General features: G+C 58.6%; 1 protein-coding gene across 1 annotated transcript in view; it reads right to left on the bottom strand.

Moving 5' to 3' along the window:
• The window catches only part of LOC122896157 (palmitoyltransferase ZDHHC11-like), a 37,259-nt gene that overhangs the window by 9,054 nt on the left and 1,050 nt on the right, over positions 1-27,155 (bottom strand). The window contains exons 2-11 of the mRNA XM_044234235.1: positions 26,866-27,045; positions 26,197-26,358; positions 23,142-23,310; positions 22,361-22,432; positions 21,639-21,851; positions 17,823-18,001; positions 17,307-17,408; positions 14,948-15,072; positions 12,431-12,586; positions 9,766-9,875 (exon numbers count right to left, since the gene is read on the bottom strand). Coding sequence (XP_044090170.1) covers positions 9,766-9,875; positions 12,431-12,586; positions 14,948-15,072; positions 17,307-17,408; positions 17,823-18,001; positions 21,639-21,851; positions 22,361-22,432; positions 23,142-23,310; positions 26,197-26,358; positions 26,866-27,045 — 1,468 coding nt within the window. The remainder of the gene's footprint in view (positions 1-9,765; positions 9,876-12,430; positions 12,587-14,947; positions 15,073-17,306; positions 17,409-17,822; positions 18,002-21,638; positions 21,852-22,360; positions 22,433-23,141; positions 23,311-26,196; positions 26,359-26,865; positions 27,046-27,155) is intronic.

Genomic DNA, 27,155 nt, shown 5'->3' with positions numbered 1-27,155 from the left:
CATCCCTCTTCTGGTTGGATCGTCTGGGGGTCCGAGCCCCCCTAGGCGGTCATCTGGGTCTGTAGGGGGCCTGGTAACCCCCGTCTGTAGGGGGCCGGGAAAACCCCCACCAGTGGGTGAGGGCCGCTGGGTCTGTGTGTCTTTGTCTTGTCTTTTTGTTGTCTGTTTTGTTACTCGTTTCTAGGGGACTGAGAAAATCCCCACCGGCGAGTGTTTGTAGGGGACTGAGAAAATACCCACCAGTGGCAGGTTCTGGGTAAGGGCCGCTGGGTGTGTGGTTGTCTGTCTTGTCTTTTTGTTGTCTGTTGTGTTTGAAGAAATGAGACAACCAGAGAGTAAGGGGTCTCTGACTTTCATCTCTCTGTTCCTCCTAATAAATGTGGGACTTCTCCCTTGCTCATTTCTTATGTTAATGGCTATAACTGGAGCCAACTGTGGTTGGTCTAACTCATGACAGAGACTTTAAGGAATATTCCCAAGCAGCTGCCAAAACTCCCTTTGTTTAGGGGAAGTTCCTTGCCTTCTCTGGCCTGACCTGGACTGCCTAGCCCCTCCCCCTTGCTGGAGGGGCCTTCTGGTAGCACTTTGTTTGTTCTGTCTCCTCCTGTTTCTGCACCAGCTTGGGTGCAGCCTGCATAACTGACTTCTAGACCATCCTCAGTGCTTCCTGCACCACGGCTCCTTCTCTCTTTGCTGTCAAGAAACAAAAAGAGCACCCCTGGCCCTAACACCCCCAACTCCAGATCTTCCCACTTGTGTCTCAGGTAAACATTAAAAGTGGAGTGGGTCCAGGTGAAACGTAAATCAGAATTTAAACTAAATTAAGTTTGTTGGTTTAATTAAAATAGACATGTCTTTAAAGTTACAGCAGTAAATGTGAAACTTCAAAGTTTACTGAATGTCAAATAAGCTCATGTTTTTTGTTAAAATCTGTTAGCAAATAAATAACTGAAATAATGATTAATTGTCTGTCTCAAAGCTTTAATGGGTAATTGTTAAAATAGCTTTCAAAGTCTTTAGTAACCTGAAACACTAAAGGTTTACTTGGATGACAAATGGAATTAAATTTGTTGGACATCTAACCAAATGGGATATCTTAACCAAATGGGATAAAATACTAAAGCATTAATTACTGGAACCAGGTTTGTGCTTTTAACTTCTTACTGCAAAGAAACTAAAAATATTTAAATCTGTTGGTAAACAAGTTTTGTGTTTAACTGATTCATAAATTTGCCATTAACAGAATTCTGTTGTAACTGTTCACAATTGGTTAATACTTAGCCATCACTAGAGACTAAAGTATTTCTAAGAATAAAAAATTCTACTAACTATAACTAAGACTGATAAAAGTAAGAAAAACAACCCTATATGTAAAAAGTAAGAGATACATTAAAAAAATACATTTTGTTAAAGATAAAAGGTAATTTTTTCCTAAATAAGAAAATAATTTTTTTTAAAAAATGGCTTTGGACAAAACCTAAATGCAAAAAAGTTGTAAAATATTTGTGAAGAAAAATCTTCAAAAAAGAAATTTTAGGTATGGTCAGGACAGACTAAAATTAAAATGAATTTTAAAATGTAGCACATCAGAATAATAAATCACATGCAATGACTCCATGTATTCTAGACTACCAAAAGAAAAACGCCATTAAGGTTTTTATTAGAAGTGTTAATATTGTCTAAAAAAACAGAGGAAAGGCAGTTGACTGATGACTGATAGTAAGTTTAGAAAAATTGTACACACAAAAAAAAGAGGGCTTAAGAGAGTAAAAATTTTGTCTTAAAATAAAAATATCTGGTTGCACCAGAACTTGAAAGGCTTGGGGAAAGTGACCTTTATTTGCCCTGGTTTATAGGTTTGAAAGAAAACAATAAAATATGTTGGAAATTTAACCATATTAGATCAGTTTTGATGGATGTATTCACAAGAAGGAAAAAAAAGACTAATAAATCTTTTCCTGTAAAAAAGATTTTCCTGTAAAATGTTTCTGTTTTTCTGTTAAGAAAAAAAGGACTAAAGCCCTATGTCATGGAAAATCTATATTGGTGGTCCACTCAAGTAAATGTTGACAATTATATAAATTTAAAAAAACAAAAACACTGGTATAAAAAAATCTGCTTTTTATCTGTTCAAAAAAACAAAGTTTTCTTAGATTAATTGATCTACTGTTAAGGAGAGAATATAAATGGTTTTCTCTTTGCCTGCCCAGAGAAACCAGTTTCTGTATTTTGTTTTATCTGTAATCCTACTTAAGCATGTGCTTTAAACTTAAATTTTAGCAATTGTCAACAAGACTTAAGGACTATAAGATCTCTTTGCCTCATAAGGCTTTTCCTTGGTATGCTAATTACTCAAAAAGTACTGCTAAACCAGTGATAAACCTTGGGTTACACATGGGTAAATGCTATAACTATTATAGAAATTCTATGCATTTCCTAATGTTTTAACCTTTTGATAAGGTCAACTTGATATTGTAATCATTGAAATGTTATGTGTCACAGAAGTAACCTGATTTTCTTGCGAGTTAAACTGTAAAGCCATATCTATTTTGAATTTTTGTCACTTACAATTATTTTAATTCTCTTATAAAATAAATTCTGCCTTAAAGAAAATTCATATGGGAGACTTCCAGGACAAATACAGGTCTTTGATATGTTGAAATCCTGAAACTGAAATGGATAAAAATTTCCAGAACTAACTAAAACTACATTCAAACTAAACCAGAATTAGTAACATGGGACCTCAATCCCCAGTGAGTGAAGAACTACTGCCCAAAGGAACCCCCTGACTGGAACCCAAACTCTGATAAAGGTAAGGAGAGTCTATGTTTCCACCGCCAGGCTCTGCTGGAGGCCTCCATGCGACTGCAAGGAGACCCATAAATTTATCTGAAATTAGTGTGGTGACTCGAGATAAGGATGAATCTCCAGGGGCTTTTCTAGAAAGGCTTATGGAAGCCTATAAAATGTATAGCTCGATCGACCCTGAGGTGCCAAACAACCAGAGGGCAATAAATCTTGCCTTTGACAGTCAGTCAGCCCCAGATATAAGGAGAAAACTTCAAAAAATTGAAGAATTTGAAGGGAAAAATTTGACTGAGTTAGTGAGAATAGCAGAGAAGGTGTTTAACAACAGAGATACACAAAAAGATGAAAAACAGACTAGAAAAAATAGTTAAAGTTTTGGCATTACGTGAGATGGGGAAAAAAACAAAGGAAAAGAGGTCAATAAAAAGGAAAAAGGCAGGTAAAAAATGATCAATAAAAAAAAGTCTAATTATAGAAAAAAACTGATGAGAAGTCTTAGCTTCAGATCAGTGTACTTACTGCAAGAAAAGAGGACACTGGGCCAAGGAGTGCCCCAAAAAGAAGACAGCAATGCTGGCCACCAGAGACTAAAGGGACCATGGTTCAGAGCCCCTCCCCAAACCTCAGGTAAAAACTGAGGTGGAGGAAAAATCAATTGATTTTTTTTGATGGGCATGGAAGCCCAATTTTCATCATTACTAGAGCCTATGAAAAAACGATCTGAAGAGGAAGTCTGGGTACAGGGGGAAAATGGCACAAAAAGACATAAATAAACAACAGAAAGGACCTTAAATTTGGCCTACGGCTGTTCGAGTCCGGCAGTACTCCCTCCCCTGGGAAGCAAAGGAAGGGATCTCCATAGAATACACCTTTGCTTCCCATCAAAAGGCCAAAACTGGGGAGTACCGACCCGTTCAGGACTTGCGGAAAGTTAACAAATGGATTAAAGATATCCACCCGATGGTGCCTAACCCCTATACCCTACTTTCCCTCCTGAGCCCCAAGAGAACCATGTATACTGTCTTAGATCTCAAGAATAAAAGCAAGTCTCAGCCCCTCTTTGCTTTTAAGTGGCCCAACCCACAGAAAGTGTTCCAAGGCCAGCTCACCTGGACAAGAACAAACGCCCGAGTGATGGGGTATAAAGCCCTCCTCCTCAATGAACTGAAAGTGACTTTCCAGTCCCCGGCGGTGCTAAATCCAGCTACATTTCTGCCAGAGGAGCTGACTAACCACAGTACTTGCTAATAGCCGCTGAGGACTATAAGTCATGCTTGCGGGGGACAAGCCACTTATTTAGGCTTTAATCTCCAAGAAGGAGTGTGTTCACTGTCTGAGTCCAGGAAACAGGTAACCAACAGATACCCCTGCCCCACCCACACGACTTCGGGGAGGTCCTAACCCAGGTCACAGGAATAAGGCCGGATCTCACAGACACTCCCCTCCTGGATGTGGAGATAACTCTGTTCACAGACAGGAGTAGCTACATGGCAGATGAAAAGAGGTATGTGGGGGCTGTAATGGTTTCTCCTGAGCAGGAACTCTAAAAAGCGGCCCTGCCACACATCTCTAGGAACAACAGGTATGTCTTTGCTACTCTCCATATACATGCGGCTATTTATAAAGAAAGGGGCCTATTAACAGAAAAAAAAAAAACTGGTTTTCCTGCAGACTATTTGGAACCCAAAAGAGGTGGCCATTATGCATTTCCCGGGACACCAAAAGGGGACTGATCTGGTTTCAAAAGAAAACAAATTAGCAGATCAAACAGCAAAGCAAGCAGCCAGAAAAATAGCTCAAGAACTGGTTACACTCCCGGCTCCAGCCCTACCAGAAAAACCAGATTATTTAGAGGAAGATTTAAAATATTTACAAAAATGGACTAAATTAAACTATAAAGGGGATTGAGCTAAGACCAGGACAAAAAAAAGTTAATTCTTCCTCAAAGACTAAAAAATAAAATAAAATAAATTTAATTTAAAAAGTTAGTAAACCAAATACATCAGGGTACTCACTTAGGGACACGGAAACTTAAAAAACTCATGGGCAAGCAATTTCAGGTATCTAAATGAGGGCAAATGGCTCAGGATATAGTTAATATATGTGCTCAATGTCAGGCAGTAAAAGCAGAAAAACTAGGATGGAAAAAGCAAAAGAAAAAAAACTTAAAAACTAGGAGTTTATTGGGAAGTGGATTTTACAAAAATAAAATAAAATAATATGTTAGTTTTTGTAGATACCTCTTAGTTTTATAGATAATAACATGTTAGTTTTGTAGATACCTACTTTTTCTGCCAAGCATGGAACGGCGGAAATAGTAGCCAAAAACTACTAAAAAAATAGTTCCTAGGTTTGGGTTGCCTCTTGCAATTGGGTCAGACAATGGCCCAGCATTTGTGAGTTCAGTCTCAAGGGCATTGGCCAATCCGTGGGCACGGATTGACTGTGCCTACTGGCCCCAGAGTTCTGGACAGGTAGAGAGAATGAGCCGGACTCTTAAAGAAATCTTGACCAAGTTAATTCTGGAGACTGGCGGTGGATAGATGGATCTCCTTCCCTTTGCCCTCCTTAGGGCGCGATGTACACCCTACTTAAACAAGGTTACCCCATTTAAAATAATGTTTGGGAGACCCCCTCCACTCTGCTCATGGCTACAAAAGGTTACCCTAACAAAAATGACTGATCAGTCTGTATTCCAGTCATTACAGGCACTATAGTCTGTCTTAAAAAGAGCCCATGCAGGGATCCAAACTGCCTACACTGAGATGAAAACAGAGGTAAAAACCACATCCTTACCAACCCAAAGACTTGGTTTGGATACGCCGCCACTGAGTGAAAAACTTGAAGTCTCATTGTCAACCTATAGAGGACCCGAGGGATTCCAACATCTTACTACAGAAATAAAACGGACAAAACCTGTGGTTCCCATCCTAATTCCAGCACTAACTGATTCTTTAAAAAGTCAAAGAATTGACTAATCTCCAAAGAAAAGGGGGGGATGTTGGGGTCCATTCCATGTTAAAACATGTTAACCCCCTAGGGCCTGCCTGGGCCTACTTAGCCATAGTGACTCCATGTTGCCTAGGTAGACATTTTGTTGTTTAATAAATGCCTCAACAGTTATTGATATCAGTTCCAGGTAACTGTTACTAAAACACACACCTAAAACAAGGCCATTTTGTTGTTTTAAACGCCTCAACAGTTACTAGCATAGGTTCCAGGTAACCTAAAACACACAGGTAGGAAACATCCAATCAGCCAAAGCCACATACGTAGATGTGGGCTGTAAGACCACGGGCCTGTAAGACCAAGGGGCGTTGCTCTCTTTGGAGGCGGCCCTGGCCAGTCAGTCTGACTTCTAATGCTTGGCATAGAATAAGGTTTTGCGTAACTTTGTCTCAGTCTCGTTCCTTTGATAACGGACCCAACAGGGACCAAGCAAATGCTTCAAATCAGTCAAACAAGCCATTCCAAGCACTTTCTGTCCTCATTCCCTGGGAAGCCAGAGACCCTCCTTTTGGCTCTCCTCCTTGATTCAGACCCCCTGCCCTATGGCTCTGAGCTCACCTTTAGCATTAGGGAGCCCTCTGGGTGGATGGCAGTGGTGGAACAGGGACTTGGGCACTTCTGGAGTGGCCGGGGATCCTTGTGTACTTCTCTGCAGGGATGAGGCAAAAGGAAGGAAAGACTCCTCTCAGCAAAGAAGAGCCCTGCATTGGGCAGTGAGCTCAGAGCGCGCCCCTGAGGCTGCCCAATGCCATTCACTCGCCATTATTGTGACGCCCTCATCTGCAAAGACTCTGAGCCAGCAGCTCTTTGGAGGTTGTCTTTGTGCTCCAGGGTCGACTACACAATGTGAGGAACCCTGCAACAGCTCCACTGGTAGAGGTCTATAAGCACTTGCCAGTGAGAGGCCACAGAGTCACTCCTCTTGCTGTGGTGCCCCACCCTGGACCCCTGCATTCAGGAGCCTGTTGGGGCAGCAGGGCTGAGTTATGAGTGGACAAAGGATGGGCCTTGGAGCCCACAGCATTCCAGGCTCCTTTGTTGCAGCAGCTCTAGAAAACGAATGCAGGAGATGGTCCTTGGTTATTCAAGTATGTCCAGTGTAATCTCACAAACCCTTACAAGTTGAGAAATGAGGAAGAGGAGGAAGTCCAAGAGATCTGAAGTGTGAGAAGACCAGACCCCCGTTATCAACTAGAGACCGAGGGGCAATGCAGAAACTGTGGGAAAACAACAAATCTGCATTCTGAATCAGCCTAGAAGCAATTCTTCCCCAGAATTCTTTCCCTCCAGAAAGGAAAGCTGACCTGGTGAACCATGGCGGCGCCTCCAGAGGCAGGAGGCATGGACCGCACTGCACTTGCCCAGGCACGTGATCCATGCACACCTGGAGATAATGAGTCTTGCTTCAAGCCACTAGATTTGTGGATATTTGTCACGCAGCAATAGAACATTGATACAGACCACTTGATGGACGTTAGCTGAGTGGAACACCTGAGAAATTAGGCAAGAGAGGTCTTTATACATATGATCCTCCCTCCATAGCAGATAAACAATCAGAAGAAATACTCCCAATAAATAGATCTGATAACGACTATTAGAGAAAAGCACTTGAGAAAGTCCTTCACAAAGCTCTAGAAGCCCAAAATATACCAGCAATCAACATCACGTCATGCCGCCAGCGTTCTCTGAGTGAAGGTTTAATTTCTGGATTGGCATCAGGTCAAGGGATTTAAGCACAGTCCTTGATCTCCAGGAACTGACACCCTGACACACTACAGCAGGCTTTGTCTGGAATATAAGGCCGGGCGCGTCCAGGCAGGGACTCCTCGCGGTCAGGTTCCCCTCGGGACACTTCTGCGGTAGAGAAAGGCTGCTGCTCCGCGCTGCCCGGCGCCCAGAGGTCCGCCCGACGCCTCTGCAGCACGGGGCCTTGCAGCAGGAACGTGAGCTCCTTCTCCGGTCGGAGAGGACAACACTGGGTGGGAAACAGATACTCCAGAAACGAGGAACACGGTTCCTCCCAATGACAGAATAGCTTCTATTCATAAAACCCGTTTCTTTTTCTTCTAGCCACGTGGATGGCACGTGGAATTTTTTTAAAGGGCCTTTGAAGAGTTGCACAATGTGGTCACGATTTATAAAGACAAATCAGTGTGCGCGGAACACGGAAGCACACGAGAATGTCCCTCGGAAGACACTGCTCAGAGCGCCAGCGTGGCTGCAGCGCGAGGGGCGGCGAGAAACGGCAGGTCCCCGGCCCCCGCCTGGCTCATCGCACCCGGACTTCCGCGGGTCCCCGGCCGCCGCCCCTCCGGGACGCGACCCCTCTCCGCACCGGCTTCCGCGCGCACCTCGGAGCGCGCGGCGGCACTTCCGGCCCGCTGCCCCGGGGGAGACCGACTTCCGGCTGGGGGCGCCGCGCTGTGACCCCGTGACCCCGGGGCCTCGCGCCTGCTCCCGTCCAGGGAACGCCTCGGGTAGCCCCACTTGGACCTCCGCGTGTCTCGGAAGCGCACGAAGCGGTTCTAGGGTTCGTGCGGGAAAGTAAAGCGAGAACGAGTCGCCCAGAGCCAGGGAGCGCGAACGGCCGGGGGCGGGGGCGCGGGGGCGCGGCGGGCGGGGGTCGGGGAGCGGCCGGAAGCGGGTCTCCCCCGGGAGCGGCCGGAAGCGGGTCTCCCCCGGGGAGCGGGGCCGCCGCGCCCTCGCTCGGTGGTGAACCGGCAGCGCCCCGCCCTCGGGAGCACGGACGCGCGGTGAGGGTCGCGGGAGCTCGGCCGAGGGCGCGACTCTGCTCGGCGGAGACTCCGCCCGCGCGCGGAGGGCGTCCGTGGAGCTCGGAGGAAGGTGGTTTTCCCGCCGGTCGGACGGCGCCGGCGCCTGCGGCTCACCTGCGAGCGGACGGACCCCGGCTCGCGGCGGGCGACAAACCAGAGCGAGCAGAACGGCCGACGGGGCGGACGCTCGCACAGAGCTGGAGTCGGTTACGGGTTATTCTGAGCGGTGGGACCTCGGAGGCTCCTGGTCCCGGGGAGTGTCGCACTGGGGACGGCGCTCTCGTTACTCGGGGACCCGTGTTTTCACTTCTGTGAGGTCAGAAACTGGGGGCGGGTGGCTGACCTAAGCGGGAAGTGTGGGTTTCACTTCTCCGAGAGATTCTATCGGACCCGGAGAACGAGCACAAGCGGGGGAGCGGCGGAGACAGAGCAGCAGCCTCCCCGCTGAGCGGGGAGCACCAGGTGGGACTCGATCCCAGGACCCCTAGATCATGCCGTGAGCCGAGGCTGCTGCTTAATGGACGGAGCCACCCAGACACCCCTAGATTCTACTTTTTAAGAAAATGACAAGCTGCTTCTCAGCGACCTAACTGGACTCCCCACCGGCGATGTGCGATCTCGGCAGCCTCCCCGCCCTTGCTCCCGTTCGTCCTGGGCACAGCCGGTCTAGTGCTGTAATGGTCCCTGCGCACCGTCTTTTTGTGGGCTTATTTGCCACCCATCGGCCCTCCTCAGTGAAGAGTTGGTTCAAATCTTTTGCCCATTTAAAAAATTAAAGCACTGGGTCATTATCGAAAGTTGTTTATATATTCTGGACACAGTTATATGACTTAAAAGTATGTCTGTGGCTTATATTTTCATTTTCTGAATGGTGACCTTTAGAAAAGCAAATGTTTTTAATTTCTATGAGAACCAGGTGCAGAAATATGTGGGCCTCAGAGGAGTCAGCCCTGCTAGCTTGATTCTATAGATAGTGAATGTAGAGATGATGTCACACACACACGCACGCACACTGCGTCGCACACCATGCAGACTCACATATACAGACACACACACAGAACACTGTGCCAACACACAAAGCTCTGTGCTTGAGAAGTCGCAGCTACAAGGTGACCCTGGGCGTTGTCCCAGGCCTACATAATATGAGTGGTGAAGAAGAGGGGCACCTCGGTACCTGTGGGAGTCTCGTCTGGACGGACAGCTCTTCCTTCTCTGCTGCAGCTCTTGGAGTCTGTTGCTGGCGGCCCTGTGTCATGTAGTCAAACGTGCTCAGCTTCTTGGCCACTGGAGAGAGAGATGAAGGAAACACGCAGTTATGGTTACACAAGCAATCAGAGGGGCCCACGTGCCACAACCTGGCCTTCCAGGGCTCCCCCAGGGTGCTGGGAGCTGCTTCTTCACCTGGAACACTGGGGGGGCTGCTGGATGGCCACTCCAGAGCTCGTCTGGTCTGTGGGCAGCAGACAGCAGTTCCTTACACCCCCAGGGCCTGGGCCCCCCTCCCCCGGGAGCAGCTGCCCTGCCTCCCTCCCAGGCCTCCAAAGTCCATGTGGACGGACACTGACGGCTGTGCCCAGCGCAGCTAGCCCGGGCCACTGGCTCCAGCATCGTGGCAGTGGCACCCCAGGTTGCTGAAAGAATGTCTGAGAGCTCTCGGCAGCACGGTGAAGCCTGCTGCCCCGAAGTGGTTCGTGAAATGGGCTCTGTGCCCCTTTCAGCCATGCACCTCAGGGGAGGTGCCCAACTTCCCATTACTCTTTTCCTAAAACCAACAAACATGACGACAGATGGTTTCGATTTATTCCCGGAAAGTGAGAAAGGCCACCCACAGAAGCCTATTTGCAGCTCGAGGAGCAGACGGAGGGCGGGCCACTCCCCACGCCCTGTGGAGCCCCCAGAGGCTGCTTCCCATGTGGGGTGAGTGCAGGCAGAGCAGAGCCCATCCCCTTCCCTGGTGGTTTGTGCAAGCACTTCTGCTTTTGTTTGCTTTGGCTTCTCTTTCTCAATTACTCCTCCTGGCCCCTGCTGCATTCTTCTCTCCCCCCAGAACCTGTGTCGGTTTGAGGGTACAGAGCTGCACTTGGCTACACGCTAATGAAAACTCCCGTCCCTTCACCCGGATTTGCCCCGTCCCCATCACCGTCGGAGGGTAAGCACACGCTGTCTGCCTGCCCGAGCTCACACTCCTGAGTTTTGTGCCACTTTCATCTGACAGTAACAAGAGGAGAGGCCGTCGAGGAAGCGAGGCCAGAGCGCAGTGTGCACTGAGAGTCCGTGTTCGCTCTGGCCTTACGAGGCTCTAGCGTGGGAGCTCAGGGCCGCTGGCCTTCGGGAGGCTCTCCCCCACCTGTGTGAAGGTGGCTTTCCCTAACCCCTGCCGCTGGCACTCCCGCATCTGCACGTCTTTCCGGGACAGCTTGCCCTCGCCAGCATCCCCACTCCTCCTCTTGTGCTGCAGACTCGTCTGGGTGTCCTTTTCCCAAGCTTCAAAGTGGAGCATCTAGCTGCCGGCCCCAGGCCGCCACCTCAGGGCATTCATGTGGTCCCACCCTCTGGAGAGCAGGCTGACCCCAGCGCCTTGCAGTAGAGGTGATGGGGGTCACTCCCATGACTGTGCTACAAAAGGCCGGCTCTGCCTTGCTCTCTCTCGCCTGCTCCGGTGAAGCCCGCTGCCCTGTTGGACGCCCTGTCGAGCCGGAGTGTCTGCACAAGGACCGGCAGGAGGCACTGGCTACCAACTCACAAGGAGCCAAGGTCAGGAGCCAACCTGCCACTGCCCTGGGGATGACCCTAGAAGTGAATTGTCCCCTGTCGGATGAGACCGCAGCCCCTCCTGGCACATGAAGGAAGGGACAAGGGACCCACAGAAACTGCCAGGCACTAAGACTGTTGTCTCAAGTGCCTACATTTTGGGGTAATTTTACTGTGACTAACAAGAGCTAATATCCCCACTTTGTTCTGGAGGTCTGTTCTCTGATGTCCAAATCCCCTATCTGCAACACCTTGAGCCCTAAGCTCAGTGGGCTTCTCCCTTTCAGGGGTCTCCTGTGCATGCCACCATAGTGAGTATGGCACCACTACGCTCCTGGGTACCTGAGCTAGAGCCTCTTGGTCCCTGTCCCCAGATCGCAGGTGACCAGGAGCCCTGTGGACTTGTCCTCCAGTCTTGCATCTGCCCATCCTGATTGGCTGCAGCAGGCTTCTGGACCCGCCCGACTAGCCACCTGCTGGCTATCATGTATGCTGTGACTGTGTCCCCAAATGCACGCCGTCCCCTTGGCCAGTGTGTGGAAGCTTTAAGAAGGGCCTGGGTTGATCTGGCCCTGGCTCCGCAGAGGACGCAAGGATAGTCCCTGCACCAGACCGGCTCCAGCAGCCGCACGGGCCCCCCCGGGGCTGGCCTCTCCTACATCCAGGCCACAGTCCGTCATCTGCGTTCAAGGAAGGGCTTTGTGGGGTGCAGACATCCTGTCCCTGCACCAGGGAGCGGTGGGGCCACAGCATGCAGTGCCACGTGGACACCAGAAAACCACCCGTCTCCCTGCGGCGAGGTTGGCCAGCAGAGACTCCGGCCCTGGTTGGCTGTTTCTTTGTTAGGATTTGGTGCTTTTCTGAATCCCCCGTTTTTTTCTCAAAGTGCCCTGTTCCTGCCTCAGATTCCACTCCTTCATCTCTGAACCTTCTAACTCGAGGTCCCTGCAGGTCTCAGAACACAACCAGCCCCGCGGTCCCTCGAGCGCTGTCTCTTCTCATCCTGTCTTTTGTGCTTCTCTCTGGCAGCGGCCAGCTGAGCCGTCATCTGCCCTGGCACAGGCAGACATAGGGGCTGGGACACGTACTTAGATACAGATGGAAGACAAGCAGGTGCCCCAGCAGCAGGAGGCCGATGATGTCCAACAGCAGCACCAACACCCCGATGCCCAGGACCACGGGAGTCTTCACCTTTACAGGGAAAAGGGGGAGGAACAGCAGCCAGGTGTTCTTGTTGGAGACCTCTGTGGAGGCAAGGGAGACACGCACGGCGTCTGGCACCCAGGGCACGGCTGCGCCTCTCCTCAGCAGATAGCGCGGCGGCAGGAGGAGGAAACTAGCCCCAGGGAGCCCCTCTTCCTCGCCCGCGTGTGCCCTGCCTTACCTAAGTGCCCTCGCAGCTCTCTGCCATCCCACTTTACGGGGCTGGAGGAGGGGGACCAAGTGTCCAGGTCCCAGAGCCTGGCCCCGTGCCCGGCCCCCACACCCAACCCTCGGCGGTCCTTGCCAGACTGTCCCCTCAACCAGCCAGGCTCGCTCTCCCAGAGACCCTGAAGGCCGCAGCCAGCACCTCGGGGCATTTGCAGAGCATGGTTGCCTGCACTGCAGAATTACGTGTTATTAAGGAAAGCGCTGAGGGATCTGTAGGCAGGTCCCTGAGATGGAATTCCGGCTGAAATGCCCTGACTCGGGCCCTTGTGTGGAGGCCCAGAAGGTGGCGGCCAGGCCTGCTGTGCCGTGTCACTGCGGGCCGCGGGGGCTGCAGAGCCTGTGCGTGGAGCTGGCCGACCCCACGCTTGTCCCCTCGGCTGGTGACGTTTCGATGACTTCCCACCAATGACAGCAAAGTGTCCCAGGGAACTGGCGGTTATGCAGCCCCGTGGAATCTTCCGGAACAGCACACCCCACCCAGATCATCGCCTCATTCCTCAGGCATTCTCACATGTAGCTGGTCCCGTTGTGGCTCCAGAGCCAGCAAGTCCCAGAGAGAAGCCAGGGTCACTTGGCCTCTGTGCACCTGCTGCGGCCAGAGAGGCTGCTGGGCTCCGGCAGTCACCCCGTCGTCTGTCCGCACAGCTCACTGCAGCACGGCCCGGCTAATGCCCAGGACAGGAGGCGCCAAGGTGCTGCTGGGGCACTTGGCTGCACAGAGGTCGCCGCTCTCCAGGTGCGAGCCACGTTTTGGAGCGTGGGGGGCACTGAGCAACCCCGTGGTGGGGAGGGCCTTCACGTGGAACTCCCGTGCCCAGCCTTGACTGCTCTGGAGGCTGCGCGTGGAGACTACTGGGAAGGATGGCAGGCGGGGCGCTCCAGCCGGCTGTGCCCGGAGCCTGAGCAGCTGGTCTGCTGAGTGGCTCCCGGCCTCGCCGAGGCCCCGCTGCTCCGTTGTACCACAGAAAGGACCCAGATGCGTTTCCAGGCAGAGGCAGATCAGACAGTCCATGCCGCAAGGGCTCGGCTCTGCCAGGGGCTGTGTGGGCCTCGGGGCGAGGGTTCACGGGGCACAGTGCCACCAGGAAGAGGCGCAGGGCAGCCGGGCTCTGGGCTGGACGGCAGCGGGAGCCCTCCAACGGCACAGGCTCTGGAGGAGGGAGATGTGGGGTCATCACTGGCCCCGTGGGCTGGCTGGCCGCTCACTCCCCTGGGAGGAGGGCGCTGTCCAGACCTGCTCCGGAGCCCGAGGCTGGGCCTTGCAGCGATGTTAGAGCCTGGGCAGAGTGGGGGGTCCTGGGATGTTCTGAGCTGAGTGACAAGGTCCTCTGTTCTGCTCTACATGCTGGGCCACGATGCGCTCTGGAGAGAGGCCTGGGCTGAGACAGGCACCCTTGGTCTGCGCCCTAAGGGCTTAGGTCCCCCAACACTCCAGACGGATGCAGGTGGTCCTCTGGGGGTCCCCCCTGCATCAGTATCCGGGCCACACACTGGCCAGGTGAAACAACAGAGATGCTGTGTGGAGGTCAGGGTGTGGCAGGTCCCAGCTCCCTCCAAGGCTGTGGGGGACAATCTGTCCTGAATCCCAGCTCCTGGGGCTCCAGACACCCCTGGGCTGTGGCTGTGTCCCTCGTCTCATAAAGACGTTCTCCACGGACCCAGCACCCCTCTGCACACGCTCCTGGCTACTCAGTGATCTCTTCAAGATCCTTTCCCCAAGTAAGGTCACACTCACGGGTCCGGGGGTGAGATCATGGGCGTATCTTTGAGGCCACATCCAATCTCACATCTGTTCCTAAGGCTGGGCTCCTGCCCCCACTTAGCAGAGACCTGCATCACATATCACCCAGAACCCATCCCTGGGCAGCCCTGCCCTCCCCAACCCTACCCTGCTCCCCACCTAGACCAGCTGCAGGGCACCGGGGAGGAGGGCTCCCCTCCAATGCCTGGGGTGGCCTGGGAGCCTGGCCCCTGAGCACCCGCGGGTCCCACACCCCCTCCTGGTGCGGGGGGCCGCTGCCCTCCTACCCAGCCACGCCGCTCACTCAGCGGGGGACAGGCCGGGCTGGCGCCCCCCGGAAGGAAGGCTTTTACCCCAAAGATGGCTGGAGGTACAAGCTAACACTTGCGAGTGACCCAAGAGGGAGCAACGTCACAGAGGAGATGCCGTGTACTTTTGTAGCAGGGGTGCGTGCGGAGCTCCGCGGGGTCGATGAAGAACTGGATGGAGACGTAGAGCAGGACGGCCGTGAGGCAGAGCAGCCCGGCCAAGGCGGAGGCCACGGAGAGGAAGAAGTACCTGCGGGAGAGGCGGGGTCAGTGCCGGGCTCAGGGCCCGAGGACCCGCAGCCAGGAAGCGCGGCAAGCGGTGAGGGGGGTGGCCTGGCCCTGAACCCAGGACCCTGCCTTCTCCCGTCTCCTGCCCGAGCCTCATGGAAGCTCTCCGGGGGACACCACCGCTTGGCGGCCGTCCTGACGGCACCTCCGTTTCCTGTGCCTTGGGATCCTCACATGTGCCCCCTGGAACCCCCTAAGGCGGAGAGGAGGGGCCGCCTGGCTTGTGGCAGGGACACAGAGGCTCTGGGCCCGGTGGGGCGGGCACCGGATCCCACCACAGCACGGCTGCCACTCCCGCAGCCACAGAACTGCGGAAAGTGAGCCTCGTGGCCTCAGCCTGGAGTTGGGGTCATGATGGCTGCTGCTGAACGGAACTGGGCGTGGACACACGGTGGGGTCTGAGCGCCGTCCTCCATCAAGGCCATCAAAGCCGCGTTGGTTCGGGAGGCCGGGGACGTGCACAAGACAGGTGCCTGGCCGGGTCTGGCTCGTGGTGGCTGAGCTCCGCACGCCCTCCCTGGGCCTGGCTTTGTGCTTTGCCATCAGACTGAAATCACTCCTGCCCCCCCTTGCCTGTGCTCAGAAGACCCCGAGAATGACCCGTCCATCCAGAAAGCATTCTTGGAATTTGCTCCCAGTCTTCCCGAGGGCTCTGTGCTCTCGCGACCTCGGAGGAAAGCACTCCTTTAACGTTTTCGGCCTCAATGTTTTTTTCAGCTGAAATTCTGTTGATCCCATGATGCTTTTCCAGAACTTCTGGCGGGCTTTTTGCACACATCTTTAGGTGCAGAGCTAAAACGTGGGCACTCCCACAGGGTCGGCTAGGTGTGGAGCACGGCCCAGGGGTCCAGAGGAGATGCTGTTGCATTGTGGCTCACTCAGTTCCCTGAAGGGCGTCTCCTGTGCAATCCCACGCAGGCCCAGCCTCCCGGTGTCCCTAAGCTGCAGGGGACACCGGCCTGGCCCCACACCTGGTTCTGGTCTCCAGGGAGCCCTGGCAGGCAGTGGGTTTGCCCCACACAGGAAGGCCCTGGGCCGTCCTGTCGGGCCGTCAGCCGGCGAGCTGCAACCCTCCCACTGGGCTGGGGGCCAGAGCCTGTCCCACCAACGTTTGGGACACGAAACATGGCTTCCTTGCCTGACTCCCGCATCTACAGCGCCCCGGCCCCCAGCCCAGCACTTTCTCCGTGAGGACCTGCTTTGCTGGTTTGTTATGCTTTGCTCTCTTTTTTTGACAAACAAAGCCACAGGAGGGACTCTGGGGCAGATGCAGATGGACAGTGGCCCCGTGCTCCCCCCGCCCACCGCCGCACTCCTTCTACGGGAGGCAGCCTCTCCTTGTTGTGCACTGGGCACCCGCTCTCCTCCACCCCAGGCCAACACTGTCCACTGGATGCCAGGACGGCTTCCGCGGCTCCCCCATGGTCAAGGGGCTTCTCTGCCCACAGGGAACCCCCTCAGCCTGTTGCGCCCGGGCCCCGTCAGGACCCCTGAGCTCCAGCCTGTGGGGCCTGGCACCCTCAGTCCTCCTCTGTGGCAGGGCCTCCCCTCTCCCGACGGCCGAACCTCAAGGGGACCAGCTCACGGCCGCAAGGCCTTCAGGATGTGTGTCCGGAGCGAGGAGAGAGCCCTGCTCGTGTGAGCCCTCCCTCTACTGCAGGGAGGAGGCGGACGGGGGCTCCCAGGCACCCCTAGTCACCGAATGCTGATAGGGCGTCTCTAATTAGGAGAGCTTCGCAGTCCTTCTGCTCAAGGCCACAGTGCTCTTCCGGCCTGGGCCAGCCACGCACTTCTCACCTGGGCTTCCTGCTCCTGACGGGTGCACGCAGCTCGTCGGCAGGGGGTGGTGGGTACGCAGGGGACCCCCTTGGCCGCTGCGTCACCAGCCAGCGAAGGCCAGTGTGAAGGAGCACGGGGAGCACCACCCCTCCTGGCCGCGCAGAGCCCAGGCTCCAGCCGCGGGCTCCTGACGCTCACAGGCCCGGCCCTGAGCCTGACCTGGCCTGGACGTTTGCTCCCAGGGCAGCCCAGTCCCGTGCTCTGTGCTCCAATGGCATCCCTGGGAGGAGGCGGCCGTGCCCAGGCCAGCAGCTCAAAACCCCGCAGCTCCGCCCCTGCCCCTCTGCAGGGCTGGGACCTCTCTCGGCAGCCCTCCTGGGGCCCTGCCCCCCACCGCAAGACCCCGCGGCCGCTCACCAGTAGTTCCTGCCCCCGACACAGTTGTTGAGCCACTTGCAGTGGTGGTCGAAGCCCGAGACACACTTGTTGCACGCGCTGCAGTGCTTGGCCTTCGGGCTCCTGGGGGGGGGGAACACGGGAGCATCAGCCTGCCGGCAGCGCCTGCGGGAGGAAGGTGCAGTCCGCGCCCCTGTCCGCCTGCAGGGGAGAGGCAGGGAGCACGGAGGACCGGGCCGCAGACGGGTGGCGTCCCCTGGCCACGCCTGCTACAGGTGCCAGGGCTCGAGCTTGGAAGCTGGTTTTGGACCCCACCCTGAGCCACGGGCCTCCCGCGCAGGCTGCCCACGGAAGCCACGACTAGCCTGGGCAGAGATCTGATCGGCGAGGGGCCCTGTGCTTCTGACAGCCACTGCTCCTCGTTCAAGGACAGCAGCGCCGGCCAGCAGCCTGGGAACAGGTGTGCCCTCCGCAGGCCGGCCGCCGCGCTGGGCAGGGGACCCTCGGCCCCGCCCGCGCCCACATCCAGGCACGCACACGGTGACCTCACACAGGTGGCAGTACTGGTCCTGGATCACATGTGCGTGTTTGGACCGGTCGAAGGTCGGCACAGGCTCCGAGTAGTTCTTCTTGCGCCGGACGTTGGGCTCGGCCGGGTCGATGGAAACTGCGAGCAGGTGGACGGAGAGGTGCAGAAAGAAGAGCCCGCCGGTCGCCTGGGGCAGGGGTGTCAAGGAACGCGAGGCCGGGCCTGGTCCCCACCCAGGGCGGCTGCTGGCCAGCGCCGCGGGAGCGGAGTGCGGGCTGAGAGCCGGGTTCCAGCACCGGCCCAGCTCCCACCCCCGCGGTCGACGGCGCGCCCCGTTCCTTCCTCCACGACAGACACGTGCACTGGAGGGGGCTTTCCAGCGAAAGCGGGCCCTGGGGGCGCCTGCCGGTGACCTGAACGTGCCACGCGGGGATGGGGGGCCATGCTGGGTGCTAAAGGAGGCGTGGGGGCTTCTCAGGCAGCTGGGAGAGCACGTGTGGGTCACCCAGAAACAAGGGTGTGGAGGGAGGGCTCCCACACCCAGTCCCCGTGGGGCGCGGGGTGCCGGGTCCGCCTCCATCTGCTCTTGGCTTCCCCGCCCCAGCCCCTCGGGCTCTCCAGCACCCACTCCCTCCATGGCGCCCAGGGTGAAACCAGGCCCTGGGACCTCACCCTCTCCTCCTCCTCCACCTTGGGACCAACACACTGTCCCCATGGAAACCAAACAGAAGCGGGGGAGGCCGCCTCCCTGTCCGCCCTGCCCTGCTTCTCTGGCCGGCTCTGGGCTCAGGGCTCCAGGCCGGGCTCCGGGGTGTGGTGTGGGAAACGGCCGGCCGTGGGCACCCGGCTCTGCCGTGATTTGGAGGGGAGGAGCAGGGGCTCTGAGCAGGGGGCTGAGGTCATAACTCTGTCCTGCAGGAAGCCCCTGTGGGATCCTTCTCAGGCTCTGCCCCTCGTGTGATCTGGGCTCGGCCACCCCGCCGGCAGCGGCGCTCGGCCTGTGCGTGGGCCTGCGTCCGCAAAGGCCATTGCACCACAACCCCGGGCGGGAGGCTGCTTCTGGCCAGACCTGCTCATGGCCCCTTTTCCTCTAGCCTCAGCGCCAGTGTAGGCACAGGACTCTGGTGCCTGCTGTGGGCACGGCGGCGAAGGGGAGCCAGGCCTGCTGGGCGAGCATCGCTGTCAGGAGGATGGGTGAGGAGGAGCGGAGGGTGGACGGTCAGACCAGGAAGCTGGTTCCCAGGCCGGGGGCAGGTGGAGGGGCGGCTGAGAACTTCCCCTAGTGGGGAAGGGACTGACCAGATCCCTCGGGGCCGTGGAGAGGAGGCAATGACACCGGGACACTTCATGTAGCCACCGGACCCTGCAGGGCTGGCTAGGGTGTGGGCCTCCCCGGCTCCAAGGCTGAGCCGACCATGACCTGTTCCATGCAGGGCATGAATCAGCAAGGGCGGGGGGGGGGCATTGGCGGGGCCGGACTTCATGGTCACAGCTGGAGACAACAGCACGGTGCTGGCGTGCCTGCCCCCTGCACCTGCTCCCTGAAGCCCGAGGCACTGGCCAGACCCTGGGCATGTTCGTGTGGTTACCGGGGCAACAGGAGACAACCGGAGCAGCGGGCGCAGGACAGTCCGACGCTGCAGGGGGTCCAGCTGCTGGCCCAGGTGCAGGCCCCTTCCCCCACCTGCCCCAGAAACGGGAGGGCAAGGTGCCGGGGAGGGAGCGCAGGAGGGCGGCAGGAAGGCCAGGGCTGGGATGTGTGCTTGAAGTCCTTTGCCCCCACAGCTACACAGGGCTTGCACGAGACCACCGCCGGGCACAGTGTGGGGACGGCACGGCTCGTACTCTGACCCTCAAAGCACAGGTGCCCGAGGCCCCTGACCCGAGCCGCTGGGCCAGCCACATGGAGCTGCCTGCCGCCGTTCCCCCCGATGTCCCAACCCCGCAGGTGCTCCCAGAACCTGTCCACCAGGAGCCAGGGGGTGCGGCTTCCAGACCCCCGTGCGGTAGGCTAAGTCCCCCCACAGCCCCCTGAGCACGAGGCTTTCCAAGCAAAAACACAGCCCACCGGCTTGTCTGACCGACTGCCTCCCAGCGCTCAAGCCAGTGACCCCAGGTCGGTCACGGGAATGACACAGAGCAGCAGAAGGCGACCCCACTCTGCCTGGCCGCTCGCTGGGTCGGCTCCTCACTCCCGGTGTCAGCGAGCATCTCCGCGGTGCCGCGCTCACTCGCAAGTGCCTTCGCCTGAGTGGCTGGGGCGCCCGCGAGGGACAGGCCGTCAGAGCGGGTAGGAGGTCCCACTGTTGGCCGGCGGGAGGCCCTGGCCCCGAGGCCTCGGTCCCCTAGCAACAGTCTGTGTTTGGTAAAGCGGCGGCCGGGACACACGCCCTCCCGTCCTTCCGGTTCTGCTGCAGGAAGGGAGGCGCACCCGAGCCCCCGCGGCCCCAGGCACGTCCGCCTGCTCCAGCGCTGGACTCCGAGCAGGAGGTCACCGCACGGTCCCAGCCACAACACAGGCCCCCGGACCGCGTCGAGGACCCTCCGACGCCCGGCCCTCTGCACAGTGGACCTTCTGGGTGGCACTGCCTCCCTCTGCGTGTGGGGGGAGCCCAGACCCCCAGGGTCAGCGAGGCCTGCTGCGGGCAGGGCTGTCTTCCGGAAGCTGCGGCCCCACCCGGCCTCTGCCCTGGGGCCAGGCCCGTCCCTGCAGACACGAAGGACCGCGGCGCCCCCCAGTGGCCAGAGCGCAGGCCCTACCGCAGGTCTGGGGCGGGGCCGCGATCCCCGCTCCACTCCCGGGGACCAGACACGCTGGGGGCCCCGCAGGCGGAGGTCAGCCCGGTCAGGGCCCCCGACACGGAGACACGGGCGGCACTGGGACCCGCAGCCCACAGTGAGGTGTGAGGAGGGATCAAGGCCAGCGCTGCCGGTGGCTGGGGGGCAGGGAGAGCACAGCTGGCAGCTCCAGGACCCTCCCCTGCGGCACCTGCGTGACAGCCCCGTGTGCGTCCACGTCCCCAGCGCCTGCCCACCCAGCCTGGAGCTGCTCTGGTGACACATAGGCAGCCTCCTCTCAGGGCTGCCATGGGACTGGCGGCCTCCACCAGGGCCTGTGTGGCGGGTCCCAGCGGCCGGCAGCCTCCCAGTCTTTGGGTCCGGCCACTGCCCACCGGCAGGCTTCTAGGCCACAAGACGGGGCCAAACAAGAAAGCATGGGGACGAGCAGCTGAAGACGGCCACTGTCACCACGAGTGTCCCCTGGAAACACCCCCTTGGGTCCCTGGCGTGCCCCTCCCACCCAGCCGTCGTGGTCCGGCCCACAGGGGACCTGCGGACGTCCCCGGGGGGACAGGCTGCGGCCCCTGAGCCGGGTGGGCTGCTTGAATGGAGAGAGAAAGGCTTCTTCCCAAGCCTCTGCCTGCGCGACCCCTGCGCGGCTGATGCGGCCCGTGCGTTTGCATCTGCAGGTCTGTCCTGGCCGCGGGACTCCTTCCTATCCTCAGGGCTCTCCGCCCCACTCCAGGGTGCCTCTGCCCCTCGCTGCCAGGAGTGTTCTCCCTGAACAGACGGAGGGCAAGCCTTGCGTTTAGCTGGGACCCTGCTCCCGTGAGCCACACAGGAACACACGTAGGGTCCATCGGTGCTGTGGCCATGGGGGCCATCTGGGGTGAAGGGGGGCGGGGTCAGAGAGCAAGACGCCACACCCGTGGGCGACTGGGTGCACGGGACGGAGTGGCAGGGGGGCCCAGAGGGCATGTGTGGCCTGAGCCAGGTCTGGTGGAGGCCCCCGGGAGCCCCCCTTTGGACACAGTAAAGGATACACCGTAGGCGACGTCCTTCCAGTCCCGCGGCAGGAAGGGGATGAAGATGCCAAAGCTGGCGACGGCCATGATGAGGACCGTGACCCAGGCCACCGCCTGGAAGGAGTGCAGGGGCCTCGACCAGCCATTCACTCGGGACCGGTTGGGGGGCGAGGGCCGCTTGCCCCCTGCTTCCGGGACAACCCGTCTCCAGCTCCTGCCCCACAAATCCATCTACAAGACGAGAGGAGGGCCAGACAGGCATGCGTGGACCCCTCCCACAGCTCTATGGCAAGGGGGCCCCGGGGCCCCCCTCTGGGGGTAGGTGGTGGGTGGAGGACCCTCCAGGGTCCCAGGGGAACCCTGCGCCTGTGCAGCCCAGAGCAGAGACACAACTGCCCTAACACTTTTGAGCGTGCGCAGCCCACACGGCAGAGGACCCAGGAGAGGCATCCGCCCCGACCGCAGCGTGGCTGTGGCCGTGGCCACCTCCAGGGATGGGCACGGGCTGTGTTTACAGACGGAGGCGGACTCAGGAGGAGACCCATCCCGGGCAGGAAGGAGACCCCCGTCGGGAGGCCCTCATCGCTGGGGACACACAGAAGTCTGCAGGAAAAGCAGACCTTTGCTGCCGTGACCAGGTGATGCTTTTATGTGCCTGAAATCCCCCGAGAATCTTTCTACGATTCTCCCTGAAGGACAGACGGAGACCCCACATTCCCAGAGAACCGCACCGCTCTTACTGCGGGTGAAGACCTGCGCGCCAGCTTCCGGGGCCTCCAGGCGCTCCGGGCCACCAGGGTTGAGGGGAGGTGCTGGGAGGGAGTGGTGGCCACATGTGGCCAGGCGGTGGGCGGAGGGAATGGGCGAGAGACCCATCACAGCCACGGGGGGACGTCGCCACAGGAGGGCAGATTTCAGCTGCTCTCCACAGGCTGGCCGCTCCTTTCTCAGGATGTGGGGCCAGGAGGGGCTTCCCTGGCCAGTGAGACCCCCAGGGGCCCACAGAGAGCCTTCCCTATGCACAGCAAGACCAGCGCACCAGGACTGGGCAGGGACCTGCGCTGCCACGTGATTCCCGTATCATTCCCCGAGCCACACTCAGATGCGAGCAAGAACCAACAGAAAGGAAGGGGCGGTCAGATCCAGGGCGTGCGCGGACCTAGGGACGGGGAGGCGAACCAGGGACGCGAGGGAAGAGATCCTAGGTGCTGGAACAACAGAGTAGAGAACTTCTCTTGTGGAAGGAGCAAGACGAGAGGACAGAGTCAGCCCCAGGGCCACGTGCACCGGCCAGGAGGAGCACAGCCGCCCATCCCAGGGGTTCCCAGGACGGAAATGTCACCATGACCTCGTGGGGAAGCCACAGAAATTTGTGAAATTTGAACAAGCGACTCTTGAGGTTCTGAGAGACGTCTGAACCGAAACGGATCCAGCCAAGGGTCTCGAGAGCGCGGGGGCCGAGCACGAGGCCTGCATGGGTCCCGCTCCTCGAAGGGCTCCGGGAAGCTCCCCGCATCACACCCGCAAGTGCCCCAGAGAAGCCGGGAGGCGGCGAGGGCCGAAGCCCACGGCAGGCACACGCAGCCGGGTAATGGCACGGGCGCGAGGAGCATCACCCCCGGGCCCTGCGTGGGGCACCCGCTTCCCCACAGTCACAGGAGCCACGGGGCAGGCGGGGCGGATGGGGGTCCTGGGGAGAGACCACATGGGGGCCACACGGCAGCTTCGCCCCGCCCCCCCGTGGCTCGCTTTGGCTCACACACCCCCGTTCACGGACACCGCGTGTTCCCTCACCCGCTCTGCAGCGCGTGCGGGAGGAGCGCGCGAACCTTCTTAGCTCCTGGGGGTCACGTCAGTTCAAACCCGCAACCAAAGCCCGGCTCCCGACACACGTGTCGCCTCCGGTCTCCTGGGGCGGAATGGGCACGGTTCACACGGCTCCGCGCACGCAGACACCACCGCGCCCTGACACGCACACGCCACACGGGGGACGCCACACGTGACACCACAGCACGCACAGACGCGTGCACCACACAGCGCTGCGCAGGCTCACGGGGTTCTGGACTTCACATCCTCGGGCTCTTCCCTGGGCTTGGAGCCGCGTCCCCTACCCCCGCTCGCAGCCCTGTCTTGCCTTCTGCACCTGTCCCAGTATCACTGTCTGGGCGACCCCCTAACGCCCCCGTCCAGTCGGAGCCGGGCCCTCACGGACTCCTGTAAATGCCATTAACGAGCCCCTCGCCTTGGTCTTGGAAGCGAATGCCATCCTCCCCTACTGTGCAGACGCGGCCGTGAGCTCGGGCAGGGCCTGGGTCCCCTTTCAGCCCCAGTTGGGTCCCTGGCGTTTGTTTTGGGTCATGCCTAAGGGTTCTAGCAAGACGTGTGGGTGCCTCGATGCTCCTGGACACCGTGGCCACCGCTACGGGCCGACCTGTAGGAGCTACGTGCAGGTGCCGCTATCCCGACGACGGAGGCAAGAGGCAGGGGCTGGAACCTCCGTCCCTCCACGTCCTGCCTGTCCCCCTGCGCTCCCTAGAACACAGTGTCCTGGGTGCCCCCACCTGGGCACACGTGACCCCCTGAGCCCGTCACAGGTCCTCACAGCTCCCCAGTCATTGTTTCGCTCTCCCACTTGGGACGCGCCGAGGTTATGCCTGCAGGTTCCCTGGTCACAGCACAAGCGGGAGGCACCTACCTCCCCGGGGGCCTGAACCTGCTCTGCTGCCCGCCTCGACCACTGGCCCAGGCCGCACAGAAAAGCATGGGCCCCTCTCTTGGCTGAGACCCTCGTGAGCACCCCTGGTTGCCACGGCAGCAACGGAACCCACGAAGGTGCCTCATAAAGCTAGGGCCTCCCAGAGCCCCGCTACCTGCTGGGGGAGGGGGGTGCAGAGAAGGCACGGGGGCCCCCAAGAGGCCAGGCCACCAGCCAGGAGTCCGTCTACACGGCCAAGCTCTGATGACACTGCCACCCACAGCAGGCCCTCGGTAGCCAGCGGAAGGCTCCTGGCCCCCCACCCTCCTGCTTCAGCAGCTGGGCTGTCGACCTCGCAGGCTGTCCCGACACTCGATCCGTTGGTCCACCTGCTCCGGCGACAGGCTGGCACGCTCCGTCCAGGCGGGAGGGATGGCAGCATCCGGAGTCTGCCCCTCAGTGGCCGGAGGAGCAGAGTGGGAAACGATGAGGGGGTGAAGGGCACGTGGACAGGGTGCCCAAGGGGGTCTCTCCCGAGGATGGCTCAGCCCCCCCCTTCCCTGCCTCTCCCTCAGGGTCTCAACGGTCCAGCACAGGAGATCTCCAGGCCCATTTAGGTCCGAGGACCCCGACGTGGCCTCCTCAGATCCTGATACCCTCCTTGGTTGGGGGAGCAGCAGAGCCTCCTGTCCCCAGAATCACACACCTCCCTGGGGAAGCCACCCAGCCAGATGGGCTGAGCCGCCTCCCACGCGCACTGTGTGTGGCACTTGTGGTGGCCAGGGCTGTGCCTCCCGTGGGGCACCCGGGCCAGGCCCAAGAGAAACCAGTGCGCGGGAGCTGGGGGCCGGTTTGGAGGGAAGCTTGACGACGCAACACGCAGCCAGGAGAGCCTCCCAGGGAGCCTGCGGACCTCTCTGCGGGGCCGGGAGCTGGGCCACGAGGCTGGCGCCGAGGCTGCTTCTGGTCTGGGTCTGCCCACCTGCTCCTCCAGCCCAACACGTCCCAGGAGATCTCAAGAAGCAAAGCCTCCACTGGGGGTGACAGGGACGCTGGTCCTGGCAGCCTTGTCTGAGCACAGGAGTACCAGAGGAGATGGGGCCTGACACGGGGGCCCTGCAGAGTGAGGGGGCCAGAGGCCGGGTCACCAGCAGAGGGAAATGTGTTGGCCACGAGGCCGCAGGTCCTGCTCCTGGTGCGCTGCTCAAGCCGCCGCGAGGTACGGTCTTCCACCTCGGACAGCTTTTTGGGAAATGATGAGCGACCTCTCTGCCTCCCGCCCAGAACTCGCTTCCCCAGACACCCCTATGTACAGGCTGCCCCGTGGTGGGGGCCTGTGTGCCCCCCAGCTCAGCAGACCCTGAACCAGGCCGCTGCGGGGCGGGGCCAGGAGGTGCTAGCCCAGGGCACCCCGAGATTACAGGCAGTGGGGGCCTCCTGGTCGACCCAGGGCCGTGACCACCGCAGCCACTCACGTCTCTGAGAAACGACCTTCCCTCAGAGACCCCTCTGCTCCGTGAAAAGGACTTCAGAACCTGCCAACGCCAGACCTGTTCACCACAAAGACTCTGAGAAGACAAAACCAGAGCCAGGAGAGCCACAGCCCCCCTGCCCGGGGCAACCAGGACCTGCCCCACGCACAATGGTGTGTCCAGAAAGTCAGACAGGACACGTGTGCCACGGGGGCTTCCTGAAGCCCGTGATCCTGCACGCACACACCGGAGACGCCACCTCCTGGAAGGCCAAGCCTGCGAGCGAGGCAGAGAGCCGGACAGGTGGGCGCACACACGCCCGCACAGACGCGCACACTTGTGTGCTGACACACGCACACGCCCCGACGTAAACGTGCACGCTCGCAGGAGGACCCGCGCACGAACACACCCCGACACATGCACGAACTCTCCCTGTCGCTGGTCTTGCTTTGAGTGCAGCTTTCGGCGGAGAAAGCGCAGGAGCAGCCCCAGCAGCCGGCGCCGTTCCCGCAGACCGCCTCTCCCCAGCGCGGCAACGGTGTGGGTGAGGCGCCGGGTCCGGCCATGCGATCTGCGGCCAGCGCCTGGCCAGTGTGGCTCTTGGGGACCCTCCTGCTACCCTGGGCATCTGCTCAGTATTCTGACCTCCCAGCACATCCGTGGTTCTGACTGGGATCCCACCGGCTTCCCGGAGCAGAGAGCTCAGTGACAGGACCCGAGCCCCAGGACCCCTTTCGTGGCTCTGACGTAGCCAGCAGCAGCCTGAGCCTGGGCAGGGTCCGTGGCAAGGGCAGGGGCCCCTGGGCCCAAGATGACACACTCCGCGTATAAGGACTTCAAAAGTGCTGTGCTGCGGGGAGGCGGCCACGGGGCGGGAGAGCCCACCACGAGGGGGTCCAGGCAGGAAGTTCACGGGAAACAGAAGTGCAGCGTTTACTGGGGGCTGCTCTCGGGGAGAGGCTTTGCTTTCGGGCCGACAGAAATACTCCCCAGTTAACAGAGGCCTCGGCTGCACAACACTGCGAGGGCACCAAACCACTCAGGTGTGCACTTGAAGGCGGCCAGTGGCTAATTTTACGTCACGTGAAGTTTCCTGAGATCCTCGACCAGAGGGCCCTCCTGTCCTGAGACACCGCCCTGGTCCTTCCTCCTGTGGGCTCGTGTCTTCTGAGTGGCAGCCCCTGGCTCTCCGGAGGCCGTGCCCAGGGTCCAGGCGTCCCCAGCCTCCCAGGCCCAACTGCCCGTCTGCGGCTCTGGCCTGCGGGCAAGAGGCAGCGGCGACTCCGGCGGCGGGCACAGCTGCTGAGGCCCTCAAGGCGGAGAGCACTCCCTTCGGGTGGGTCTGGGGCTCTGGGCCTCCTCCTGTCT

Source organism: Neovison vison, chromosome 1 (genome assembly GCF_020171115.1).
Source record: "Neovison vison isolate M4711 chromosome 1, ASM_NN_V1, whole genome shotgun sequence".
Taxonomy (NCBI): domain Eukaryota; kingdom Metazoa; phylum Chordata; class Mammalia; order Carnivora; family Mustelidae; genus Neogale; species Neogale vison.
Note: the sequence above shows the minus strand (reverse complement) of the source record. Positions and strands in the feature narration are given on the sequence as shown.